Raw genomic sequence first — 12,258 nt, forward strand, 5'->3', positions numbered from 1 at the left:
AAGAATAGACATTTTTATTCTTGTAAGTTAGCCTAGAGTAAAAAGTACTAAGGTTTCATTTTTCCATTGTAATACAGACACTTCTTCACTATAAACTTCAAAGCCTTAGATAGATGTGACATTGAACTAATTTTTTTAAGCAATAATTTGGATAGATTCAAGCAGACGACAGAACTGACATTTTTCTACCATCTAAGTTCAAACAGGATAGATTCACCATGGTTGGTACTTATAAATGTTTGTTCTTCATTAGCTAAAGTTGAGCTAATTTGGGAGTATTTATTTCAATTCTGTGTTGCTGTATTAATGCAGAGGTTATGGAATTCAGAAAATATTTAACTCTTAACACAATTTAAGCTACTACTTACAACCTAGCCACATACTCAGAAAACCTTGGGGCTTGGTACACTTATGGGAAACCACAGGATCATAAAATATGTTCTTTAATTCTGAAGTGGCGCATCGTTAGGAGGAAATTTTCATGTCAGTGCTCCATCAATAAGCCTTCCTAATCCCTCATTAGAACACAAATGCCTCTTCTTTGTGGTCCTATGACTTACTTTTCTTTTTGAAAAGAATGTAAAAATATAAACAGTGAAAAATAAGTCTCCCCTCTCTCACTTACTTTGCAGTACTTCTTTGCCTGCCCCCCTGCCAGAGAACTGCTATCATCATTTCTTTTGTATTCTTTCAGAAAGATTTTATACAAATAAAAGTTAACATAGTACATAGATCTCATAGTATTTTGTGCTTCTACCACAATATTATTTGGACTGTATCTTGTACTAGAATTGTGTACATATTCATTGTCTCTGATATAGTATAAACTTATTCCGTTTCAAATTTGTATCACCAAAATGATTTTAAACAATGCAATAGATATTCAAAAGAGAACAAAATGTTAAATTGAACTGAGTTAGCATTAAGCAATGTTTAGGAATCTTATCTGGATTAGTTTGAGTGAGTTACAGCTGTATCTTTGGATACTTATTGGTCTATGTAAAATGAGACCAGTTTCTTTCCTAATAAACATTTCTCACTCTGTTAAGTTATTGCTGTCTGAGTTAGGTTGCCTGCTGGTTCAAATACAGCCATGTGAATAGTGAGTAGCATATTCTCTTCTGAACATTCATGTTAGATCCCTTAATGTACTGAGTAAGCTTTCTAAATCAGCTCCCACACCTCCAGGATGCACATGCTAATGTTAACTCAAGGGACAGTATGTTTAGAAAACATTTGTGGTTATCTTTACATCTTACAGGCTTAAAAATTATTATTCCAGTATACTCTATTATTAAAATGTTACCATATAAGGCAATAAAACCAAAGATGAACAAAACATTTTTTAAAATCATCTATATGAAGAAGTATGAGTAAGATTAATTCACTACAATCTTCCTATTTTTTTTCCATTTCATCATATAAAATTTCCATCTTCTTGTTACCAACAACACAATGGACAGTCTGAGCCTTCTAAAACTCCATTATTAACTCAAGATGTGAAAAATTCATGGGGAGTTTGGATACTTTGCATGAAACTGGAGGCTGTATACTTCAAGAGAATCAGATTAAAGTGTTACATGGGGACAGAATAAATTGATGCTAAGAAGAGGAATGGTTTCTCTAATAGAAATTTGTTGGAACCAAGCAGATTTCATTGGTTACATTTCCCATTGTGATTTAGCACTTACAATACTGGGTTAAATAGCCTATAAAGATGAATAAAGTGTGGAACCTGACTTCAGTGAGTTAATAGTCCAGCAGGCAAATAAATATGGTGTCAATAAGTACATGGTAAATAGACTGTCAAATGTATCATGATACTTTGAAATATAGTGCAATAACATCAATATTTATGTTGACAATTACACTGTACCATACAGAGTTCCATTAATCCTTACAAAGTCTTACTATAATCTCCATTTCACAGAAGAGCAAACTAAAGCACAAACAACCTGTGTGCACTCTTAACCACTGCTTATACTGTTTCTCTTATGACTGATGGTGTAACTAGCTCTGCTTGAAATCAATTGACTGTGTCCTTTAAAGGAGAGCAGTATCTTTTTAAAAATGACAGAAGAAAGGAAAGAGAGAGGAAGAAAGGAAGGAAGGAAATCACCATTCTCTTCAGGCAGAGAGGATTCTATGAGCAACTAAGACACAGAAGTGTAAAGTAACATGGGATGTTCTGAGAAGGTTCACAGAAGATTCATATGATTTTCAGAAACCAAGTCATGGAGTGTTATTATTATTTTTTATTGTGCCATTCTTGAAAGTTTGAGTTTTGTTCTGTAGTTAGTAAAGTCTGCCTAATACTTTAAATCAGACAGGGAGATGATTACTCTGATTACTGTGATTATATATATATATATATATATATATATATATATATATATAAAACTCAAAAAACAATGTGAAAATGTTTTGGAGGAGAGCTATATTACAGGCAGGTAAAAGATTAGTACAGGTAGGAAAGGTGTTGAATAAACTCAACCAGTGACAAGGAGCAAGAGCTGGGGTGAAGATATATTATTCAAAGACAGATTGAATAATTCTTGACCGATTTTATCATTAAGAATGTTGTAAAATAGAGAATCCAGAGAACTGGAGTTCATAGCCTAAATGGCTTTAGAGTGAATTATTAGGAAAAAAAGAAGCAAATTTCATATTTGGTTTTAATTTGAATTTGTTTGGTTTGTATTAAGCATTGATGAAGTTAACGATCTGTTTTGGATGAACAAAGATATCTAAGAACAATATCTAAGAAGCAGTTAGAAACATAGGTGATAGTGCCCTGCATCTACTTATGAACTTCAAGTGTCAGGTTGGGAGTCTTCAGGTTCCAGAAGCGAGAGGAATGGATGAGACCAACCAGAAAAAAAGACAAAAGCCTGAGAAATATTAGTAAATTGGGCAAAAGAGGAGGAATCAGAAGAAACCAAGTAAGTAGGAAGAATACAGGATCAGTGGGAAATGGAGTTGTGGGATCCAAGATAGAAAAAATTTCCAAAAAAAAAGTATAAATGGTAATAACAAGAATTGTTATTTGCCTTAAACAAGGCAAGATGTCAAATGGTGTAAGAACTAAAAGGGTATTCGTTCTAATGGATACATTTGGAGATCATCGGGAACATCAGCAAAGGAAATCCCAGTCAAGTTTGAAACCAGACTTCATAATTTAATAGACTTCATTAGAAAGGAATATGAGAAGAACTGTGTGTACAGACAACTGAAGTTATTTAGCAGTAAAGAGAAGGTTAACACAGTGTGGTCACTAGAAGTGATGTCATTGCCATGAAAATTGTTCTGCTTCTACCCTCTTTACAGGTGGAAGAGACTTGACCATTTCTATAGCCTGAAAGGAAGATTCAGTGGACAAGAAGGTATTGAAGAGAAGGACTACAGTTGATAGCATACAGTTCTTTATCAATGAAAGAGGATCAGATGATGTCTTGATAAGACCAAGAAGATGGGTATCCTCCGCATCTTAACGAAAATGTGTTTCATGATGGAACTATTCATTGTTGTAAAAGTTTAAGTGGGCAGTGAAAAGGGTGAGCCATTTTTGTGACTTTTCAAATAGTTTCAAGGATACAGGGTAACATTGTTAATATAAGGTACAGATAAAGACATGTCATAGAGAGGCTGATATAAGGTGCACAGATGTACCTGTAGTCGATCTCAATACAGCATATGGACAGTGACCTGAAATGTGAGGTGAAGGCTTACAAAATGGAGAAATGTTCACTGTGCATCAGGGGTCCTCACAGCTTCTAACATGGATGGCATTAACTCAAGCTCCCTTTTGGCAGCTCAGATTAAGAACTGAAATCCCTTTTTACTTTCTCTTTAGATTTAAGATAAATCAGGAAGAATAATTGGAAAATTATGTCTTTAGAGAAGATAGATTTTAAATTATGCATTGGAAAGACGACTGCCTAAAGCAATGCAGAAGGCGGCCCCATGGTCTCACTCTAGTCCAGGCCTAGGTCACTGCTGCATTTCTAATCCTTCACATAGAGCCTTAGGTAAGATGGAATTTATAATAGATATGCAGATTAATATTACAGATGGATACATATACATACATACAGAGTATGCAAAATATCAGGACTTATTGAATCTGGTTAGTGAACATACAAGTATTCATTCAATTATTATTTCTATTTTCCATTTATGTATATACATTTCTAATTGTAACCACACATATTTTTACATGTATTTGGCTCTGCTCCCATGCACCTTAAATTATAAATATAAAGTACTTGGTAAATAGTGTGTGTTCGATCCATGTTATTCCTTTCTGTTATAATATTAATGTTATAATTAATTAACTTTAATTATTGTATTTCCCCAACTATATAATATGATTTGTATATTTGAGAACTTTCTTCTCCATTTCTTTCCTTCTTTTTACACATCAAATTTAGAGTGCCTTACTGGAAATAAGAACACCACTTCTTGGATAAATCCTTAATTTCACTTCTGAAGAGAAGTTTTAATTAACAAGTGAGAAAGGACTAGACTCCTTCCCTAGCCTACCACTCACATTTATTCTTTTATGAAAGGGTAGACTATGAGTTCCTTGAAGGCAAAGGCCTTCTCATATGTTGTTTTTTAAATCTGTGGAGCATACCAAGGTGTTTGGCAGACTCATTGGGTGTTTTTTGAATGAATGAATAAATCACTGCCTAAATGAATAACTATAAGAATAGGAGATATTTAAGCATTTCCACTATCCAATGGATTTTCATTAATGGCAGCTGACCAAATAGAAAATAGAGTTTGCATCTTTTTATCCTCTACATTGATCTTAAATGAGGTCTTCGTTCATTCTGATTGATTCTTTAATAAGATTGTAAGACAGAAAACTGAAAGCCATGGTGAAATCCAAGATGGAAGGCTGTGAACATAAAATAACCAACCAACCAAAGAATAATTATTGTCAACTACAGGACAATCAGAGCAAAGAGAAGGGATTGGAAAGTTAGAAGAAAATTTCAATCAAAGGTATACAGAATCACGGAATCTTTGAGAGATCAGGTCATGTAGTTTAAGCCTTGTTTTTCAAAGGAAGAACCTTAAGCTATGTGACTTTTTCTAAGCAAGAGGCTATACATTTCCAGATGGTTATTAAAATGATGAGTGATGGGTTCTTGGGTGGTTCAGTTGGTTAAGCGTTTGATTTCGGCGTGGGTTATGATCTCAGGGCTGAGATTGAGCCCTACATCCAGCACCATGCTGGGCGTGGAGCCTGCTTAAAATTCTCTTCCTCTCTCCCTCTGCCCCTTTATCCAATAAATAAATAAATGAATAAATAGAAGAATGAAGACACAATCATCAACTTACTAACTTGATTGTCCATTGCCTTCCCCTGATAGACAGAAGAAAACAGCAAAAACAGTATTCATGTTGAAATGAACTGGGAAAGCTAAAATCATTGAAAGCTAAAATCTAGAGTTATCAGCAGGGCAACAATCTTATCCCAGAGACACACAGATACGTCCTCCAACCTAGCTCTATCTATGCTCCCTCTTCACATCCCATTCCTTACTCTTTCTAAGGGAGAGAGAGAGAGAAAGAGAGCATGAGCGAGGGAAACATAATGTGGGTAGAGATCACGTGGGAATAGAGGACATGGAAGATGCTATGAAGTCAATCATGCATGACAAGAAAAACAGTACAATGGTGGTAAATGTTGGTTTAAAATTTTTGTTTAAAGATTTAAAACAAAGTAAGACAGTTTTGAACATTTTCTTCAGTACTGATTCCAGAGATCAAGGATACCTTAGCAATTAAAATAGGGAAATTGTGGTCTACTTACCCATTTTGTATGGCAGCTGTGGGGTCATAGGTCAGAGCCATGCCAGCCTGTATACCAGGAAAAAAGAGGGGAAAACAAATCTTAACACTTTTATCTTGGTGTCCATAACATTCAGTACACACATTTTATCTTTACTTTCCATGATTTAAGTTTATTTTATCCTATACATTTTTCCAACCTTACTGCCAAGACTAGCATTTTTACTACCCACACATCAGAATCCACCAGTGAGTTAGGAGTTTATATTATATATCCAGACAAACCAAGGAACAATGTAGTTTGGATGATTTCCATTTCTACTTCATAAACCATCCGCTGTCTAATCTGGTATCCTTATAATTTCTCACTATTGTCAAGAATACCTATTATATGTTTCATGGCTGAAAAAAAAAAACAAGAATAAATCCTGTGGTCAGGATAAAAATAAAAGCTACTTAAAATGCATTCGACCTTTCAGAAGAAAATGTTAAGAAATATTTATTTTAAAATAGATCGTATGCCTTGGGGTATGTAGGTAATGAGTCACAAAGTGCATGTCCAATATATTGCTAGTACCTGTCCTACTAAGAGTGGTAGAAAGGCAAGGTCATTTATACATAATGGAAATTCTAGACCTTGTAGCTAATAAGGAGGTGGGTTTGTTCTGTTTCTAAGAATAAAATCACCATTGAAGAACTAAACTGCTGTAACTAGCTGTAGTTTCAGAAAATAATAAACTTTATAACTATTAATTCACAGCCTACCTCCTTCCTTCATACACATCACATTTGATCCTCACAACAACCCTATGAAGTAGGCAGGAGAAACAGTTTCTCCATTCTATAGATGAAGATACTGAGGCTTGGAGAGGTCAAGTGACCTGCTCAAGGTCACACATTTGGAGGCAGAATCAGATTCCAGCCCAGGTCTTCTGAGGCTCCCTTCCACCATCTATGACCCTGACCCAGGGTCTGCATGAGACCTAATGATCATCTCCATCAATGTGGGAGAACTTTCTCTCTCTGTGGGCATACCACCTTTGGTTTCCAACATCATCAGTATGATTACTGCTTATGAGTAGAAACAGAATATAAAATGAAACTCAAAATTGATTAGGATGTTGTCAGGTTATACTTTTTTTTTTTTTAATTTAACAGTGAATTAGACCTATGTCAATTTCCTGGCTTTGATAGTGCACTATAATTATGTAAGATACAACACATGGGAGAAATGGGGTGAAGGGCACACAGGGACTGCTTGTACATTTCTTTTGCAATTTTCCATGAATCTATAATTATTTCAAAAGAAAAAAAATGAATTAGCTTTGAGGACTTTTACAGAAGACAAGAAAAATCATAAAAATTTTAGAGAAAAGAAAATGAGCTTTTGTGTTTTGAGTTTCAGTGTAGGTGAAGGTAGCTTTCCTGTAGGACTCATTGAATTCCTCAGATTTCATACATAACTGAAGTGGAAATTCTCAGGCTTTCCAAGATAGGGCCTGAAGTCCAGTTTGCCATGCTATATTCATTAGATTACATGCATTATTTTTCCCAAACAATTTAAAAATTGTCATTAAGATTGGTATAAAGAGGCAGCCCTGGTGGCTCAGCGGTTTAGTGCCGCCTTCAGCCCAGGGTGTGATCCTGGAGACCCGGGATCAAGTCCCATGTTGGGCTCCCTGCAGGGAGCCTGCTTCTCTCTCTGCCTGTGTCTCTGCCTCTTTCTCTCTCTGTGTCTATCATAAATAAGTAAATAAAATCTTAAAAAAAAGATTGGTATAAAGAATAAAGGTGTAGAGCCACATATGAATGGGATTGGCAAACTGAAAGCATACATAAATTGAAACAGAGTTTGTAAGCAAAGTAGAGATGACTGTTGGAAGTTAATAGAGGTGTACAGAGAATGCATGTTTAACGACAACTGCATCTCACTCATGTTAAAGAAATATGCAACAGATTATATGATAGGCTTGGGGATTGGAAAGTGAAAAGCAAAGGTAGTGTGTCAAAACACAAAGAGATTCTGGGGCACCTGGTTTGCACAGTTGATTAAGCATCTGACTCTTGGTTTTGGCTCAGGCCATGATCTCAATGTTATGAGATTAGGTCCCACATGGGGCTCATGCTCAGTATGGAGTCTGTTTGAGATTCCCTCTCCCTCTCCCTCTGCTCCTCCTGTGTGTTCCCTTTCTCTCTCCCTCTCTCTTTTAGATAAGTAAATCACACACACACACACACACACACACGCATGCACACACGCACACACACACATACAAAGAGATCCTCAGTCTAAATTCTTCCCAAGATGGGGTCTTTGTCATGTGACTGATGGGAGACCCCCCCAGAATGGACCTGTCCAGGATACAGCTCATAATCCATGGTTCTGGCTATTATAGAGGGTAGTTGTAAAAGTTGTCCATTGGGAATGAGATTTCTCTCTTAGAAATGCTAATCTTCTTTCCCCTAACTTATTCAAGATGTCATACCAGAGGCAGAATGAAAAAAAGGAGGGGGGCTTTATACTCAATTGAGATATTGTTTGTTGGTGAGAGATTTAAGATAAAATCATACCTTCAGCCTCCTAACTACCCCAGATTGTTTAAATCCTAGGAGGTTTATAGGAAGACTTTCCTATTCAACCCCATGCTTTCTTCTTTTCCTTGTACTTATTTTCCAATAAGAAAATAAGAGACCAATGCTTTTTAGCCTTTCTTGAATTATGAATTGTCTTGAACATTCTCTTCTTATGCCATGTTTATTTATTCTGGCAACATTAGGTAAGGATTTTTTTTCTTTCACATTTTACTTGAATTCCTTATGGATTATAGTCAACAAGTCAACTCTAGATAGGAACACCCTGATTATCAATAAACTCTGTCTTTTTGTTGAATATGCATGTGATAATCAGAAAGCCTAAGTTGGCTTCTTACTATATCTTAAATCAACATTCCATCTCTCAGAAGATGGAAAAGGACTGAATCAATGACAATATGGTTTTGTAAAAAGAATATATGTTTTTGACCTGGGTTCAAGTCTTAGCTCTGTTCCATTCTAGCAGTGTGACCTTAGGCAGCTTATTTAACCTGTTTGAACCTCAGTTTCCTCAACTGTTAAATGATTTAGTAATACCTACCTCATCGGATTGTTGTGAAATTTAAATGAGATTACGTTTGTAAAGCGCCCAGCACAGTGCCTGGAGACAAGACACATACATAAATATTATAATACAAAGCAACATGTGGTAAGTGCCAGATGAGTGGTATAGATGAGGTGTGGAGGAGAGAGGCTGAGGTGATCAGGGACGCTATGTGGAGGACATACAGATGAGTGGAATCTTGAAAGATGATTAAGGTTTTCATAATGGTTATGAGAGATGGAGGCCAACTCAGACAAAAGGAATAGTATGGAAAAGATACAGAAATACAAAGGGCAAGGTGGGTGATTCACTTGCAGTAGAATATTGTGGTGTGGGAGCAGTGGGAATTAAGACTCAAAAGAAAAGAAGGGAGGACCTTGATTGCCTGGCTCCTCTAGGGGAGCCACTGAACATTTTTCAAGCAGGGAAATTACAAAGGGGATTGGACAAGAAACAGCACAAACCCCCCTGGAAAACAGAGGGTAAATCCAGAGCAATGAGCAACTGGAGTAGGCACTTGGGGACAGGAAGGTGGAGAGAATCTAAGGTGATATTGTCATTGCAAAAGGGTAGGGAATGAACACAAGATTCACCTACTTCATGATTTTGCCTAGGGACAGTCCTGCCTCTGAGTACCTTTGGCAAGAGGAGACAAGAGATAGTTTCAGGTCATTTGCATTTGGAACATTATGGGTAACAAAACAAGGCATGGGTTAAACAAAGGGTTGTTTGAACTTAACCCACTGGCTGAATATCATAGCACAATAACTAATATTTGGCTACACCTGGTTTTCATTTCATGTGTAACAGATTGTTAGAATTCTAATATAGTGTTAAGGCAGAATTTGCATTCAATTTCCTTTTTTTTTCTCTCCACAAAGGTAAAAAAGAAAATCAATTTTGCTGCCCTGTCTAGCCACCTTTATACTAAGCAAGAACCATGAAATCATCATTATGTAATTACCAAATTTTATGGCATGTTTACAAACTCCAGAGTCACACAAAAAGTAAAATAACTTGGAACAAAACAAAAATGTCACACCATATATGTAGGAAAGTGATGTTTAATTCTGTCTCTCTCTTTCAAAAGAGTTATTAGATTCACAAATATTTTCCATTTTTCAAATTTATGTTATTTGTGTCCTGGAGGTATTTACAATTTATTTAAAACAAAAGGGGGCTTTTTTGTCATTTTCCAGCAGCAGCTGAGGTTTCACTTAGTATTTCAGCCATAATAGGGTATTTCTAGGCCGCCCGAACAGAATCTATACTGTAAGAGCTAGATTTTTAGAAGAAATTTTAAAGTACAGTTGACTGGAGTAATTAAGGTATCTAATTATTTTCAATGCATATAGAGATTTCACTGGGACACATCTGTTTGCCTTAGGAACTACATAGTTGATATTCATAACTGCAACATCGATGTTTTAGTGTAACATTTCTCTTTTTCCTAATTCTATCTTGACACATGATGCATCATAATAGTATGAGTAAAATGAATAATCACAAGAATTTCCCATTTTCTACAATCAGGTTTAAGGTAACACTTTAGCATATACAGAATAAATATATATTTTAGTAAATATTGTGTACTGACTTAGCACAAGATGAGATCAGGAAACCAAAGAGGAAAAAGGATATGATTTTCTGGATATTATCTGTTAAGAGTTTATATCTTGCAACAAATTTTAACAATATTTATAACTGTTAGCAGGTTATAGTTAAAAACTCCACAAATGAAATAAGGTGACTTAAAAGGTGATGTGGGTGAAAGGGTTTGAAAATTATGTGTTATAAAATTTTGGTTCTGCTACTGCAGTAAAACCTCACTTAACTTTGTTTATATTTATTTACCAGTATTTCTCTTTAAAAAAACATGTCCTTTACTGAAGAAATCATGTACATTATGGGTCAAAAAATAAAATTTTAAGAATTCAAAAATATCTGACTAGAAATAAAACAGGAAGATAACATTAATGTCAAATGTCAAAATATCGGAGTGCTGTAACTATAAATGATTTTTTTCATTTCATATATTTTTCCTGACTCTTTTATGTATAACTAGAAAGATTTTTATAATGGGGAAAATCCCTTCAACTTAAAGAAGTACAGTATATCTTCTATGAATTGCATTTTATTTTTAAATTCAGGAGGAAAAACATAAGGCATATCATTTGCAAAAGTAATATAGAGTAGAGGCCTGATTCAGAAGTAAGCCTGAAAATGTCAGGAAACATTTAGCTTTGCTAGGTCAATAGAATACAGAAGATCTGGGATGGAATGCGAATTGCTACAGCCAGAAGGATCAAGGTAAGAATGCACAGGAGGTTAAGGATAAATCCTGAAAATTCAGCGTTAATGATACAGCAATTCTAGTAATGGAACCTAGTATGAATTTATAAATCCAAATGGCCATAATGGTTGAGAAACTGAGGATTTCATAGGTGATAGCAGAAGCATGGATACCCAAGATATTCAGAAGAACCAATAAAAATTGCCAGGAAATTACAAAATGATCAATACCAAGTAAAATTTTGTAGCTAAGAAAAGATTTTAAATCCCTTTTCCTGTTAAAAAAAAAAAAAAAAAAAAAAGGAACCAATTCTAGGAAACAATATGCTCAGGGCAAAATTGCAGGCAGGGTATTGTAGCACTTGCTGAAAGGAGATGTGAGGAAATGGGGCAGGTGGTAGGATTTTGCCAGCAAGGGCTCTGGCATGGTCAGGTGATTACTGAGTGGTGTATTTCTCCTGACAAAGGCAGGCAACTCTATAAAGCAGATGTCTGCTCTGACCTGCTCAAGGGATATTTCCTGCACTATATGCAGCCAGGCCCTCTCCTGAAGAGAAGATGAAGGACAAATAAGATTGTAAATGAAAACATTGCCAAAGTCTACCAGAGGGAGATTAATACTGCCTGGTTCTGAGATAAAACAGAAATGTCCTTGTTAATTGTTCTGTAAAGATGCCTACCAACCTGTGCAATGGCTCATACTATACTCCCTAATTTTCATAACATCTAAAGTTAAGGAAGATATTTATTACAAATCATTTTTTATATTAGTTTGCATCATTTGACCAGTGATTTTCTTCTTCTTTCAACAGTCCTGTCCCTTGGATTTTGTGAGCCTAGTTTTCTTCTGATCCCTCAGAGAGCAATTTCTCCTTCGATGTTACTGCCAGTGCTCAGGGCCAGGATTTGCCTTTCTCTTCTCTCCTTCTGTACTGAGATGACATTCACTTTCTGATCCCAACTATTATTTATGTCCCAGTGATTCCTAATGTTGGTCTCAAACTCAGGTATCTATACTGAATTTCACA

The 12,258-nt window shown here is 35.6% G+C and overlaps 1 protein-coding gene across 19 annotated transcripts in view; it reads right to left on the bottom strand.

Moving 5' to 3' along the window:
• Positions 1 to 12,258, bottom strand: part of RBMS3 (RNA binding motif single stranded interacting protein 3) — a 1,328,331-nt gene that overhangs the window by 113,901 nt on the left and 1,202,172 nt on the right. For 11 of the 19 annotated variants that reach the window (XM_038570636.1, XM_038570630.1, XM_038570628.1 and 8 more), the window contains 2 exons: positions 9,536 to 9,574; positions 5,825 to 5,871 (listed from right to left, as the gene is read on the bottom strand). In XM_038570636.1, the coding sequence (XP_038426564.1) occupies positions 5,825 to 5,871; positions 9,536 to 9,574 (86 nt within the window). The remainder of the gene's footprint in view (positions 1 to 5,824; positions 5,872 to 9,535; positions 9,575 to 12,258) is intronic. The other 8 variants (XM_038570634.1, XM_038570633.1, XM_038570637.1 and 5 more) reach the window with 1 other exon arrangement.

This window comes from Canis lupus, chromosome 23 (genome assembly GCF_011100685.1).
Source record: "Canis lupus familiaris isolate Mischka breed German Shepherd chromosome 23, alternate assembly UU_Cfam_GSD_1.0, whole genome shotgun sequence".
NCBI classification, from domain to species: Eukaryota; Metazoa; Chordata; class Mammalia; order Carnivora; family Canidae; genus Canis; species Canis lupus.